General features: G+C 35.1%; 1 protein-coding gene across 2 annotated transcripts in view; it reads right to left on the bottom strand.

Moving 5' to 3' along the window:
- Xpd (general transcription and DNA repair factor IIH helicase subunit Xpd) overlaps positions 1–16344 on the bottom strand; it is a 75956-nt gene that overhangs the window by 31700 nt on the left and 27912 nt on the right. For both annotated transcript variants that reach the window (XM_081725768.1, XM_081725767.1), the window contains exons 6-11: positions 15919–16015; positions 14828–14961; positions 8545–8713; positions 7373–7561; positions 3237–3408; positions 451–729 (exon numbers count right to left, since the gene is read on the bottom strand). In XM_081725768.1, the coding sequence (XP_081581894.1) occupies positions 451–729; positions 3237–3408; positions 7373–7561; positions 8545–8713; positions 14828–14961; positions 15919–16015 (1040 nt within the window). The remainder of the gene's footprint in view (positions 1–450; positions 730–3236; positions 3409–7372; positions 7562–8544; positions 8714–14827; positions 14962–15918; positions 16016–16344) is intronic.

Raw genomic sequence — 16344 nt, 5'->3', positions numbered from 1 at the left:
TTGATACCATTCTTACTAAAGCCCTCCCCGCTACTCTAGGGGCTCCTGAGTGTGCCTTCGGTGCACTTGGTCCCGGGCTCGATTCTCGGAGAGAGCATTAAAAAATTGAATGCATTAAAGTGGTTCAGTTCCACCTTAAACTGTATATCCACGTCTCAAATAGCTTCGGTATTGAAGAGCAGTGCACCAAACAAAACGTTATTAATAAATACTTGTAAACGCTACTATTGTATGTAAATTTGGACATTGATGTAAAAATTAATTTACACAACAACAGTAAAACAAATGAGAAATTTAAAGCAGTTTGAAAACTTTACAGAAACTGACTCTTGAATAATTTTATATTAATGAAAATTTCTTTAACTCTAAAAAGTTACAACAGCCCAATTGTCTTTAGAATTATTTATATTGCCTATCATGCTAATTCAATTTACAATTTTATCCATGTACCTTCATGTAATTAAGAAGAGCTAAGCTGGTTTCTGCCGCATCCTGAGTTTCAATGAAAAGTAATTTGTGTTTCTGAAGATTGTCGACAACTCCCTGATCATACCAACTCGCAACCACGCTCTCTAGGTACAGATACGATGTGAAGAAACAGACGACTCCATCTGGAACAGCAGCTGCTATTTCTACTAAAAGCTGCCCGTAATTACGAATCACAGCAACGTCTTCACGAGTTTCGAATCTCGACGATATAGCTACCTGATCGTTGCCCTTCGACACAATCTGCAACATAAAATAGATCCTCTAATATAATAGATAATCACAAATATAGTCAACATTTTGGAGGTAGAGCATCATTTTAATAGGCTAATATTTCTCTAGAAGTAAGTTAATCTCACTTCATGTGATATTAAACTGAAAATTACCAAATTCCATCTGGATTCATATATACATTAATATACATTAATTCATGTCATCTATCACTCTTTTTGTATTCTACTGGCAACCACTGATTTCTCACGGAACAAACAGCTCTATGAGATTCATCAGCTTCAAGCTATTCTTGGTCAATTTAAATGTTATAATGTACCATTAATTCCAAACTTATCAGTTTCAGCAGATACATATGCAATACTTCCGACCTTATAATATACACAAGCAGAAAACAAAGTTAACAACAGTAACAACATAACAGACTGAACGCCAACAACAGAAATACATAAATTTTTCACCCGGTGGCAAGAAGAAGAGCTGTTCTGAAAGATGAAGTTAAGTGACAAGTTGCAATTCTCTCTCATAGTCAGTACTAGTTTCTAAACGAAATGTTTGAGGTAGTGTCTACTGTAACACTTCTCCCGTCTCGGGATTGGTGGTCACTCTCGTTCAAGTTCAATATCTCATACGTTTAAATACAGTAGTATGCGGTCAGGCTTTGCAGTGATTACTCATCGCATGCCACGAAACATACCAGTAGGGCATGGGATAGCTCATTTCGCGGTAGAATTACGCTTATATCCCAGTTATACCTATTGGTAGAGGGAACTTCTCTAGAGAGTAGGAATTCCTCTACCCGCATCTCAGTGTCTGTGCCAGAGCGTTAAGGTGAGCACATATCTCTCTTGGTGCCAAAACAATGCCACATACGAATTCTACGATATGACCACAATCTGATAAGAGTCCAGCCCATCTTTTGAGAATTCCTGGAAACAAGAGGGAGCGATGAATCCGAGCCCTACTATCTCACTTACATTCAAAATTCCTTGCTGAAATACCACTCACACTATTGAACCCAATGACACATGTTACTGTCTATTTGAGAGATAGCATAGGTCTGTTTTATTCCGTTAGGACCGACAAGGTACAACCAATTTCTCAGAGCCTTGCATAAATCAGTTTTACGTGTTGAGGTACCACGAACATGTTAGTCACTCATTTGGGAGATGAATCAAACTTTTCCTCTTTCGGCAGGATCGGCAGAGTCAACTCATTTCTCAAAACCCTCCCTACCTCAATTTTACACGCTGAGATACCTGTGCACTCCCGGAATCATGAGTACGTACTACTTGCTTTTTTTTTTTAGGAGAAACACACTCCTCCCCCCCGGTAGGAAGTACTTCCCTTGTATTATCTTTCCTATCAGGAAGAGAAGATGAAACTGGTTGGGAAGTTTCATATTTGTCCTTACAAAGTACATTCTACCCCAAGCATATCAAGTAGTCTACAGGTTCAAGGGAGCCTCTCCTTTCTCTACATGGGCTTCAGACCGGTTATGACAATTAAGAACAATACATAATACTGATGCGTAATACTGAATTCGAACTTGTAACAGACAGCTCTTACATTGCGAATTTGGAGCTAGCAGTTATTTTGCAATTCCAATTGGGAACTAACAATCCAAGAAAATCTAATTAATTAGGCAATTTAGTGTTAGTCCCACTGTTATACTACATAAATTACTTAAATCTGGATTCCGTTAATAATCAAACACGAGCAAGACTCATCAAAGGTAAGCATTTTAAACATATGTATGCTTACTGCATATGCCTCAACTTTAGTAAGCTAAAATATTAATTTTTTCCGCAACGCACAAAGATTCACAATAATAGGATACTATAATAATTGTTGAACTAAACTCAATAAATATAAAACGTAAAACCTCAGCTGATCAACTACAATGTTTAAACAGTACGATCTACTCACACGATCAAAAAATGGCACATACAGAATTAAGTCCTAAATATCAAGGCAAGAGAAGCTACCACTGCGCAGCCCGATTTTTTTTTTTTTTTTTTTTTTTAATACCAACTTTCAATTACGCAAAATAACAAACGTGTTGCATAGAAGAAAACATAAATTTATTACCGTCAACTGTACAATATAGCTGATAACTGGCACAGGACCGTAAGTTTTGTGCGATTTTCTGTTTCTCTTCTTTTACTCTTTACTTCTCTCCTCTTTACACTCTGAAGAAATCGCAATGTAGCTTGAAAGTTTGAGTGCTTTCAGTGTTATGAGTTTCTGTAAATACTTGAATGATACGAGTTTCGGTACATACTTAATTAAGTATCAATTATTTTGATTTTTATATATGAAGAGAGAGAAAAGGACAGCATTGATTTTCTTGTCCTATTGCTCCTCTATAACTGGAGGAATTTAAAAAATTACTTAATCTGTTCATTAATTTTCACTTGTTACATAATTAAAAACATATGAGATACTACGTTCAGTACAATTATTTTCTTTCACGAAGTGTAAGAATGTACTTCCGCACTAAAAACAATGTGACTTACCATAGGTAACAAGCACGGTCGAGCAAGAGTCATCGTAAAGGATGACATTATCACCGGATGAAAATCTAAAATCTTTGGATACATATCCATCGGTGAAAGAGTCCCTGAGGTAATAACGACAGTCTGAAATCTGTCAAATACTGGCTTTATAGCAATGGATGAATCCAAACAACTGGAAAGAAAACATTTTTAATTCAAATTACAAAGACCATTTGAACCGTTTTATTTAAAAGGAAATAAAGTAATAAATTCATATACAATCTAAATTAAAGAGAATTACAAACATGATAAGTGTCTAAACGATCCAGAAATCTCCCGGATTCGATCCCAGCCCCCGCCAAGTGGACTTTGTGGTGGACAAACACCGTGTGCGTGGGTTTTCTCGGGGTTCTCCCGTTTCCTCCCACTTTCTTCATTCCACCATTTCATTCATTACTCATCATCACCGTCTCCTATAGCCTAACCGGCATAATCGTGGGACGTAAAACTCAGATTTCATTTCATTTTGATCCAGAAATCTTATAGTCATACTTCGGGAAAATTTTGTTCCTGTGATGAAGCTGCACAATTGCCCACGAGTCTCAAACCAAGTTCATAATATACCGGTTTCTTCAATGAATTAAAGGTCTATTTAATGAGAAATACACATGTGTACAATATTGGCCATTAAAAGATCATCTAATAGTTGTTCATTAACATGTCGACGTGAATATTTCTACTTCAGTTCATGAAGCAGCTGCGCTCCTAAAATTCTTAACACTCAAAAGTATCCTAAAGCACTGCATATTTTGAATTCCAGAAACTATATACAGATATAATGGCACCAAATATGTACAAAATAACAAGTCTATATATATATATATATATCGAGAGAAAACTATGTAAACTTCCATAGGAAATGAAATGAAATATTTTAATTTAAGATCCCACGATTATGCCCTTCAGGCTAAGGGAGATGATAATTAGGGCAAGTGAATGATGATGGGACAATTGGTGAAATGAGTACGGGAGGAAACGGGAGTACACCGAGAAAACCCACGGACACGATGTTGCACCACAAACTTACTTGGCCGGTGATCGAACCAGGGACCCCGTGCACTAGAGATAAGCGCTCTTTCGCTGAGCCACCGTGCCCCCTTAAACATCCATAGGATTTGAGATAATGCAGGGCTCATAGCGAGTCACTTTTTTAACTAAAAGTTACTTTTTTTTTCACGTTGGTCACTAAAAGTTACTTTTTTTACAAATTTGTCACTAAAAGTTACTTTTTGGGGAAGTAAAGTGACTTTTTCGTGTGATTTATGTTTTGCATTGGCAGTTTTTTAAGAAAAATATAAAAATAAATGGAAAAGGGCTGGAAGATGTCACTCATTACTCTTTTGAGAGCTTCAGTACTTGCTGCCACACGTGAAACAGTGAGCTTTATTTTCACTTCAGCTTTTACTCTTTCTAAAGCACAGTGGATGGTTGGTAGATGCTTAAGCTCTCAAGGTGGGGTTGAGAACCCTTCTATGTCTATTCTTTCTTCTATCATAATAGTGTTTTAGTTTTCTCTCGTAATAGTTAGCGCTCCAGCTTCATAACGAGGAACTACATAGTTTATACGGTTTACCCAACATTGTTAGGGTCGTCAAGTCTAGGAGGCTTAGGTGGGCAGGTCATGTAGCTAGAATGGAAGAAAGTAGAAACGCTTTCAAAGTCTTGACTGGTAGACCCATAGGAAAACGACCATTAGGAAGACCTAGGCGCAGATGGGAGGATAATATTAAGATGGATCTCGCAGAGATAGGAATACAAAGTAGAAACTGGATCCAATTAGCTAAGGATAGAAGTCAGTGGAGAGCTTTTGTGAACGCGGCACTGAACCTCCGGGTTCCATAGGCCATAGAGTTAGTTAGTTAGTTAGTTAATAGTTAGCGCTCCGCTCAACGTTGTGTGTGTGTATGTTTGTGTGGTTCATCATGTTCGTCTTGTGTTATGCTTCTTGCATGTTCTTCTTAAGAGTAGGTGATGAATTTGAATATTTCATGGTTTTGAGAACTCTCAATTCTAAGTTAAACATAATGTCTGGGATCAAGAAATTCGGAAATAGGCCAGAACTGGTTCTACTTACTTAGAAGCTTCTTACATCTGCTAAGTATGCTTACCATAACTACAAACCATACTTAGAAAACCTAAGAAAGGAGGAAGCTAAAACAAGAAGTAAAGAAGAAAAGATGAAACAAAACAACAAAGAGAGACGTGATAGAGAAATTGACAAAGGAAAAAAGGGGCATGATGAGTTTTTGGTCACTTTTTCGTGTGCTTTGGGTCACTTTTTGGTCACTTTTTCGTGTACTTTTGGTCACTTTTCAACTATTTACAAGAGACAGACCACTATGAGTCCTGGATAATGTCGTAATGACAAATGTCAACTTTTATTTTTCCCCCTATTCTTAGTAGCTGCAAATTCAAACGGATATAAATCGATTACGGTCACAAACATCAACTGTCTAAGGGAAAATGTATTAATTTTGTAGAATACTATGGAGAGAAAATCAATGTAATTAAGTATGTTGATATTTGTAAATATACTTTAAACACAACATTCCATTCCTTTTCTAAATTCCCTTTGTCGAACTTTAAAATCAGATTCTTAGTTGTTCTAAATGAGACTGTCAAATAATGAGACTTCGGTAAGAGACGATGTTTTATCTAAAACTTATACATTCTTAATGTTAAGCTCAGTTGTATACATCTGCGTAGGTAAGTCTGGTAGTGCAGCTTCGGTTCTTTCGAATCCTGAAGTTGATTATTAATTCTCAGTAGTTTTGAGACAAGATGAGGAGGAAAGGGAGAGTTAATATCCGGAGATGTAAGAGTAATATATAGCATTGCGGAACATCCATCTAACAATGTGGAATTGCGCTCATCCGTAACAAGAAATTGAAAAATAACTTTTTGAACATCTTTCATATAAATGAACGTTTTTTAATGGTGAAAATAAATGCAAACCCGGTAGATTTATGTTAATATCTTTCCAGCATATCTTAATACAAATACAAACCCTTTTCAGCACCGAGACTGGAAGAAACTTACAGTTTTTATTTAAGTTTAGTTAAATGTCCCCTGTTTCTTCAATATGAATTTGTATTATACAGGGTGCTTCGAAACAACGCCGACAACGTTTGGGAGGTGATTCCTGACATCAACATAAGACAAAAAGTATAGGCCAACGTGGCTGCACAAATGCTTCCTTACAGAGTTACAGGCTGCCGAGAACATGAAAAAATGAATTTCAAAGGTCCATAACTCCAAAACTATGGGACCTACCATAGTTGGATCAAGACTTCACTTAGGAACTAATATGTGAGCTTTCCAAAAATACACGTTTCAGAATCCTAAGGTACTCAACGAGGAGTTTGACTAGGGCATATAATTTGAATTACTCACCAACTACCTCTATAAAAATTGTTGCGTGATTGGTGCTACACACGAACATAATGCGAATAATGAGGGGAAGCCTGAGATTTTCCTCGACAAAAGTTTGCGTACCCTCCTCCCCTTGGATAAGAAAATTTTCATCCTGACAGGGTAACTTTTTCCCCTCGAGTATTCTTTCGAGTGATGATGAAGACAGAAACGGGGAATAATTTTTATTCTGTGTAACCAAACTAGAAAAGAACTTTTATTTGATTTTTAAACAATTTACGAAACATCTCGCTTTTAAACCTCTTTGTAGTTTCTTGAAACTGAAATATTTATTTATGTGGTAAAGAAATTATTTTGCCAGGAGCAAGAAAAAAAGATTTGAAGGGGGTGGAAAGATCATCAAATATTTAGGTCTCCAAGTCCTGGAAAAACATCCTTGTATGACGTGTGTCCCACAACATTCACTCAAACAGGCGATATCTCGTTTCATCTTGAAAAATACACATATTTATTACATGAAGAAAATCATAATAATGTTTTGCAATACTAGCAATAAGAAAAAATTATATATGTGTGTGATGGCTCGGTGTGTATATAGGCAAAATTCACACACACATTCTCCTCTGGGAAAAATATTCAATTCGCACAATTAGTATTTACTAAGAATTCGTGAGGTTAACTCTTTCATTGAAAATATTCAAGCCAAAGAAACAGTTCCTACTTACCTAAAGTGCAAAATGGGGTTCGAAACTGTAGGAGTCTTTTCATCGTATGGTTCAACAATGATGGTAAATCCCTTTGTGTACGTTGCAACTAACGTAGCTAAATGTGTAACCAATACCAGAGGTGAGAAATCTGTCATGTCCGCTATCTCTAGCGTACGAAGTAATGATGCCAAACGTTCAGCGCAGAACCTGGAATAGACAAGAACACATTTGTAAAAAAGTGCATTATTTATGACTCATGTATAAAATTGTGATTTAATTCATTGGAGGTTTGTCAGAAGTTTCCATACAATTTGGAGCGATTCCATTTTAAACCAACAAATAGATCGTATTTATTTATTATTTATGTAAATTTATACAGGCATTCCTCCTATAATTGACAAGAAAAATAGTGTGCTTTGACTTTTATTCATCAAACCTTGAGACACATTGGTAACTATCACTGGAGAAGGGCAAAAAATCTCTTTTTTCACAGTATTTATATTAAAAGCTGTAACTTTTCTTGTATTCAAGCTACTAATTTTAGCCTTATACTTAAAGGAAGAAAAAAATAACTGAAAAATTTCTAAATAACTCTTTTTCATATACTAAAAACAAAATTTCATTTTTATGAACAAGCCTGTCTATTCAAGGTAAGAATACTGTTAACATTGTTACTTTTTTGTGAACTTTGGATATTATAAATCTCATTAAGACAATGAGATAGTCTCTCCTGGTAGACTTACTAATAGATGCTAAAAGGGTACATTTTAACATATAACAATGTGCTTAAATTTGCACACGAAGAGAACCACCAGTGCAAACATGAGTTGGCAATCTTCCCTACATGAACAAAATAATGCACACAATTGAGCTCGCCATTCCACAGTATGCTGCACCATCATTCGATATGTGACTACCACCCAAGACAAAGTGTCACTTGCACTGCTCTGGCCCAGTGAGTTCGTTCCTTTGTATTTTCCCAATCTTTTTATTGTTTTTTCCTGTTTTTATCCTCCGTGAACAAGGTTCTAGGCAAGAGCCGAAAGCTAGGAAATACAAAAGGTTTTGAAGGAATTACAAGTAAAATGAATGTTAAAATTCCTGAGCTTATTAACATATTGTCTACAATTGAGCACCAAAGAGGATACCTTTTAATAAATGGGGGTGAAAAAGCACCACAATTTACTTACCTTAATGGCTTTCGTTCAATACAAACTTTCTGGGCAACATCCTTTAAAAAGCCTGCTGGACTCTCTTGAACAACGTGCTGAACTCGAAGTCGAGTTTTCAAATATTCTACAAATCGCTTCAGAAATCCAACAAAATGTTCTGCTAATCGTATATTTCCAGGTACAACCTCTGGAGAAGTAAGTAATAATTGAAAATCACTAATTTACAATTAATTTCAATTAGGCAATTAGTACAGTCTAAGTAATGTAACATTACTTGCAACAAACTCAGCAATCAAATTGGCAAGGCAATAAGCAAATATAATACAAGTAGTGTTCATATTTAAAATATGCGCTCCGCACTGGGTTATGGGAAACACTCCACTACAGTAAATGCTGAAAATGGTTTATCTTAGCTTGAAGGCACAAGTCAACTCCCCTACACATTTTTTGAGTACTTGATTGGATATTGATACATTGTTGTACCTTATATGTGTTAGTGTCCTTAAGTATTTTAACAGATTCCGATCGATGCTAATACCGTTCAACGAATAGTGCTGAATCACTTTTCAATGAATAGTGTTTCACATGTTCTCTACACGCAAGTGAGACGGACTTGGTATTGCACATCCAAAGTAAATTAGCATCTAATATTCTGATCATGATATGAGAGATTTCGATTAAATAAGAACACAGAGACAAAGGTTTAAAAATTTGACTTTTTGAAAGCCTTTATTTCGAACAACTGTTTATTTAGTTAAGTACCTCATCCGACTACATAGACGGTTTCAATAGATATCAAGATTACTGTATAATGCCACTTACAGAAACTTGATACGGTATCTCAAAAACCGTACTGAAGATATGGTAAATATTGGTAAAGTTTGCAACACTGCTTAAAATTATGTAATTTTCCGAGAACTTGTTGTAATTACAAATACCAAACAGTATTGTTATAATGTTACAGAAGCAAAGTAAATCAAGAACTGTTTTTCAAGTTCCCAAAAATACGCCATTTTAAGCAATGGGTGGAGGTACCAGTTATGGTCACTTTAAGGACTTTTTCATTTTCGTTATCTTTTTTTTGTAAAAGATATTGCCACCATTTATGATTTCAAAGTGTATACTTCTAATCTGAACTTTTGTGAACACAGTTTTCGTATTAAATCATTATGTACTGTTTTTGAAAGTTGGTAAAATAGAATTTTAAAAAATAATGCACATTTCACCACTTTTGGCCATTCTGTTTCTGCTTGTTGTCACCTCTTTTTCCATTTATGGCCACTCAAAATAAATATAAAAACCAACTTCAAAATTAAGTAAATCAAAGATCATTTACTTATACATGCAATTAACCTCTTGCCTACTTATGTCTGAATGCTAAAGTTATGTAAAGGCTACGTCACAAAATGTATTTATCTTTAGCATTTAGACATGTACATTTTATATATAGTTTGCAACTTTATCCATAACAAGAAGTTGCCTAATAGAATAACAATAGAACAAATAGGTCAAAACTAGTCTACCATAGAACAATATTAATGTTGTAGTATTTTCTAAGTGTTTTTACAGCCCCAGGAAATACATTTACCACTATTCCATCCCGTTCTTTAAGGCTCGATTCTGGCAATTTACTAATAATGTTCAAAATATTTTCTTGTGATATGTCATTCTCAATGATTACAAACGGTGCTTTCCTTGAGTCCACACGAACTCCTTCGTGACTGAGCGGTTAGCGTACACGCCTTTGGCGTGGGAGACCCGGGTTCGATTCCCGCCGGAAGCTCATGTGGTTCGGATTCCACTTTAATCAGTAGGTCCACGTCTAACATAGCCTCACTATTAAAAGGGACGCTAAACTTAAAATCAACTCAATTAACTCTTTGAGTCCGCACATTTGAAACATTGAATAGCATACTCAAAATTTGATATTTTGTTCAATATTACGCCAATATATTTGTACTCTGTCACACGGAGAGATTTCATTGAGTTTACATATAGGCTAACATAGCATTTTATACCGAGTGTAGTAGGCTAGGACTGTTGTGTTTTGTCCCATTATATTATTAGGTAGGATTAAGAGATTTTATTTTTTCCTTTTTGTTACGTCAAAATATGTTTTATTTTGTAATTTAAAGTTGAAAAACTTTAATATTTAGGACTATGAGTGAATTTACCTATTCAGGCCTAAAAAATGTGTTGTAATGTCAATAAAATACAGTTTTTGTGATTTTTATTAATAAAGAAATTACTATCACAATTGCAAAAGGTGACCATAAATAGTAATAAGTATGAAACCACTTATCCCACCTACCGGTCATAACTGGTTACTCACGGAATATTCCGATCCACTAATGGCTATTGCATTTATTTGTAGTGTTTTGAGGTTCTGGCAGTTAAGATAGCATTATAACGGAAATATCGAGTTTTTTCTTTCTTATCAGGAAATTAAGTTTCTAATTTCTAGGACACTAGATGAATTTCCTACAATTTTTTGAAAAACTCACAACTCTTAAGACATTTCGCAAAAAATTGGAGAATTCTGTGCATCACAACACAAAAATTGTAACAGTATATTCATATTCATTAGATTCACAATACCTACTGACTGAATCTGTTGTTTAAAGTCTACTGCTTTTAATAAGCTTTGTTTCGATTGGTTGAAAACAGCATGAAGCTTAATAAACGACTAATAACATGAAAGAGACCGTATGGGGTATGGTTAGTGATGTAAAAAAAAAAAAAAAAGTTTTTTTTCCAATAAAAAACTGTTTTTGTTCATGTTTTTTTTCAAGTCTCTTTTTTTTCTAGCAACTATTATTTATTGATTTATGTTGAAGATTGTTGAAATAATCAACAGAGCTTGAGTCGAAGCCCTCGTGACTTACAAATCGTTTGTTTCTTTGTACCTATACGAGCAAAATTGTGTGATTATCCCTTTCGGACTCAGGTCATTTTTGGCTTTAACTACATTTTCAGTTAGTGACTTATTGCTCAAAAACCATTTATTCGACTGATATAGATAAGGCCTTGTTTTTTAGAAAAGGGATGTGGCTATTTTTTGGTGTATGTTACATATCAGTGTTGCCAACAGGTGGGAAATTATTGAGGGAAATGTAGGGGTGAAAATTTACAAAAAAAATTCCTAACCGAATTTCAAAATTTTTTGTATCTATCACCACTGCTGCCATATGGGTTTAAGTCACCTAAAAATTTATTTGGTGTGTTGACAAGGAACAGTGAAATCCTGAAGTTGTTGGCTTCTATTCAAAGAGAGAAAGAAAAAAATATCTGTCATCATGCACATGAAATTTTGACACTTTTTACGCCTCAGAAGCAAAAATCAATAGGTATGCCGAGGCTACAGCTTCTCTAATTATCCTATTGAAACCTTTTATGGTGCGTTCTGTAGGCCAAAGGGAAAGCTTTCAGGTAGTGGTACGTTTGTTTCAATGTAGCCAGCAAGAGGGAAATGATAGGGGCAAAAGGAAAATTTTCCGAATTTTTCACCTAAAATCGGGAATTAATTGTTTTGGCTGGATACACTGTTATCAGACAAACGAAAACTATCTGAAAATAAACCCTGGTACCCCAAGAATATATCCTACGAGTATTATGGCGATATCTAACAAAATAAGCATGAAATTTTTAAAAAATCTCTCATTCTACCTCAGAAATTCACCATTTTCTTTCCATTTACAGAACATGGTTTATTATAAACCTCAACTGTACTGCCCTAATTATCCTATTGAAACTTTCTATAGTGCGTTGTGTAGGGCAAGGACGAGACTTTCAGATACTGGTACGTTTGTTCCGCTGTAGCCAACAAGAGGGAAATAATAGAGACAAAACGGATAATTTCCCCAAAATTTCCCCCTAAAATCTGGAATTATTTTTTTGTAGCTAGCAGCACTGCTACCAGACAGACGCAAACTATCTTAAATTAACCTTTGGTACACCACTAATAAATCCTACGAGTATCATGGCAATATTTAAGGTATCAAGTTTCTAATTACCAAGAATATATTACGGAAAACAGAAAAGTAGGGAAAAACTAGAAAAATCAAGAGTTAGAACCTAAATGCGAATTTTTCGTGCGCCCCCTAATTACCCTATTGTAACGATCTGTACCCGCGTTTGTTCAGTAAGGACAAATGTTCGACTGGCGTAAGTTGACTTGCACTCGGACGTATAGGCACGGATTTATAAACAAAAATTTTATTCAGGACCTCAGCCTCTATCTAAGTTCAGCCCTTATCGTTACGGGAGAAGGAAATGAGAAAAAATGAAAATGACCGACATTACTGTCAAATTCATAGTTCTCTGGATAGCTAAGCTGATTGGTCACACTCCCGCTGATATTTAAGCCCAAATATAGTCAACAACGTGCATGTCAGAGGATCCGGGAATCGATAGTGCTCGACGTTATTTATTCTACTTTTGTTGTTGTTTTTAATAGGGGTAACATCGAAGGCTTTGCCCGTCGTTACCTTACCCAGTTCTTTATTTTTCACTATTATGCATAAGCATTATTCTTCCCGTGCGAAGCCGGGCACCTCTACTAGTATCTTATATATAAAAATGAATGTCTATATGTATGTGTGTTTGTATGTGTTTGTTCGGTATACAAATCCACACCATTAGCTTAGGATACCTCTACCTAACTGTAACGAAGAAACCGTAGGCTAATTATATATAATTTTTTCATCTGTATTCTGGGGGGCGCGGGGGATTCAGAAAGGAAGAGATGATTTAGAATTTATGCCAAAAATAGAACATCTCACTAGCTCTTCATGTTAAAAAAAAAATGAAATGCGGTATGTAAACAAATTTTTAAGAATAAGTTGACATACACATATTACTTATAATCTGGAAAGAATACTATGAGGATATGACACTCCAAATACTCAAAAACGAACGACCAATATTAGTGTCGAATCCACAGTTTTCAGGATAGTTTATGTTAATAGTAATACTTCCGATGTCGTTTAAGTCCAAGTTCAGCCCCCATCTGCATGGGGGGTGAGAAGGGATGAAAAATAAAATGTTCAAAATGATCGAAACTAGTATCAAATCCATAGTTTTCGGGATCACTAAATTGATTTGTGACAGTTCCGATAACATTTAAGCCCAAGTTTAGCTAAGAAAGTGGGTATTAATTGACCCGGGAATTGATAGGGGTAACGCGGAAGGCGTTCTTCGCCGTTTTTTACACTATTGTTTTTTTCAAACGTTGCGCATAAACATAATTCTTCCCGTGCGAAGTCGGGCACTTCAGCTAGTTAATAAAAATAAGATTCAAATTGGAAAGTAGACATGGTCAGTAATTTTGTCAGTCATCTTCCTTAATTCCTGTTATAATTCATGTAGAACTACAGACATGGTGTTCTTGCACTGCTCTGCCCCGTCGAGGATTTTTTAAAATTATTTTATTTATTTAATTTCCTTATTTTTTTAAATTGTATTTTATTTATATATTTTAAAAGTCCTTGATAATTCAATTGTTTTTCCTAGTTCACTGGAGAGCCAGAAGATAGATAGTGGAAGGTTCTACAAGAATAAGTGATACAATAAGACTACAAAACTTGCTCATAAAGTTTACCAAACAATTCTATCTTATTTATAAACTCAAACATGTCAGTGCGTCATGGGAATTTCTAATAGTTAACAGTCATGCTAATAGCTGTCGCTAGCTGCAATGCCTGCCGCTAGCATATACGCATTTTACAAATTTAAAACTATTGTGAAGATTTAATTGCGACTTAAAAATTACATTTTCTTAAATTTAATTATTTTTGAAAAGGACATAGCCATATTTAGATTCAAGCATTGATATTTGTGTATTTCTACAGTAAAAAATCTTTTACGTCCTACGGTTATGCTGGCTAGGCTAAAGGAGACGGTAATGATGAGTAATGAATGAAATAGTGGAATGAAGAAAGTTGGAGGAAACGGGAGAATCCCGAGAAAACCCATGCACTCGGTGTTTGTCCACCACACAGTTCACTTGGCGTGAGCTGGGATCGAACCAAGGACCCCATACAACAGAGGTGAACGCTGTACTACTGAGCCATCGCGGCCCTATTTCTACAGCAATATATTATGATGGTTTAATTGCAACCTTAACTGTATTATTTCAATTTACTTATTTGAAAATGGATAGTGATAATGATGAACATAAACGTGCTTTATTGATTTATTATTAAGACAAGGGATATTTAGATTTGATCATTATTTGTGTAACTGCAAGTTGGTGGACGAAATAAATAAATAGAAAAGGCAATTTAATAGCATTATAGCTTACCCTGTAGTATTTCCTCCGGAAGAACGGGATTTGATAAAATGACATCTGTCTCCCTCTGTACACTTGCATCTCTGAGACCTTGGACTAACCTCTGATATTCTTCTTTCAACTTTTGAGCATCATCTTCCTTCATCCTGCACATTGGAATTAGATTTCAGTAATATACTGGACTGGTGTTCAATATTTCGATAGTATTTTAGCAAAAGGAGAAAATAAATTTAATTCTGCTAAACACTTTACTAGTATTGATTACAGAAGTACGATTGTTTTTTTCTCTATTATTTTATTCTGTTGGATTGAATTGGAATTAAGCGTCGATTTCAGCAACGAGGCTACATAAGACATAGACCCACAGCTTAACGTAGGATCCGAAGCACATGAGCTCCCGCCGGGAATCGAATCCGGGTCTCCAGCGCCGAAGACGCGTACACTACCCATATAGCTCGCGGGAGCTCTTATTGTTCAGATGCGTGCGCTCACATTCTTGTCGTTCCAAGTAAAATTTAATGATAATAATTACAAAATGCTTATATAGTAAAGTAGGGGAAATTAACATATTCTCCTACACCACAACACCTACAATTAGTGGAAGCTTTTCTGAACTATTAGATATAACGGTACGAAATTTAAAATATAAAGCCTTTTAAATATCCCGTTCATTTGCAAAATTCTGCTCCGATGGGCTAGAGAAAGGAAAAACACTTCGATTTTTACATGGTTCTTCAGAATCGCGAAATTATTTTTTAGACAGACTATGAATATCCCATTATCCTGCACTACTTTAGTATGGAGAAGAAGGTGATCAGAACACTCTTCTCTGTAACACTGGAGGAACATACTTTTATAATTTCATGTAAAACTAAATGTACAGAAAGATGAGAATTACTATTTTTAAAATAACACCACATTTCTAAAAACAATGTCACGCAGATAAATTATTTGTTCCATTTTTTGTTTTCTTTTAGAAATATTTGTTTTATTTGCTGCTTTCTATCATCAAGAACAACATCAAGTACAATATTGATAAAATACGAACATGTGAAAAATTATATTGAGATAAATATCGGAAGTGTCAGAACATATATACTTACTCTTTTATTGTGTTCTCGAGTACTTGAATATTATTATTACATTTTTCAATTATCCTTCTGTTTATTTTTACACTCATTGAGTCAATACACACGTTATCTGTGAATAAAATACAAATAGAAATTTAAAACCAAATGTACTTCATTCATGAACATGAAAACAGTCTGACTAGAAATGTGATAAAGGTTAACTGTGCATCATGATTGAGCATTTTTTTTTTTAATTAGGTAAATGCCGGGAGGCCATATCCGATTTCTTTTCAACTTGGCTATAATATTTAAAATATGTATGTACTGACAGGAAATGGAGCCTCAATTAACTCATGAACGGAACACTGAAAACGTAAATATTCTTGACGTACGATACAGATATACGAAGTTTAGTTATTAAAGAATAAGAACGAATTTATTAATCTCCAAATCATTACG

The sequence above is a fragment of the Thermobia domestica genome, chromosome 9 (genome assembly GCF_964235325.1).
Source record: "Thermobia domestica chromosome 9, izTheDome1.hap1.1, whole genome shotgun sequence".
Lineage (NCBI taxonomy): Eukaryota > Metazoa > Arthropoda > Insecta > Zygentoma > Lepismatidae > Thermobia > Thermobia domestica.
Note: the sequence above shows the minus strand (reverse complement) of the source record. Positions and strands in the feature narration are given on the sequence as shown.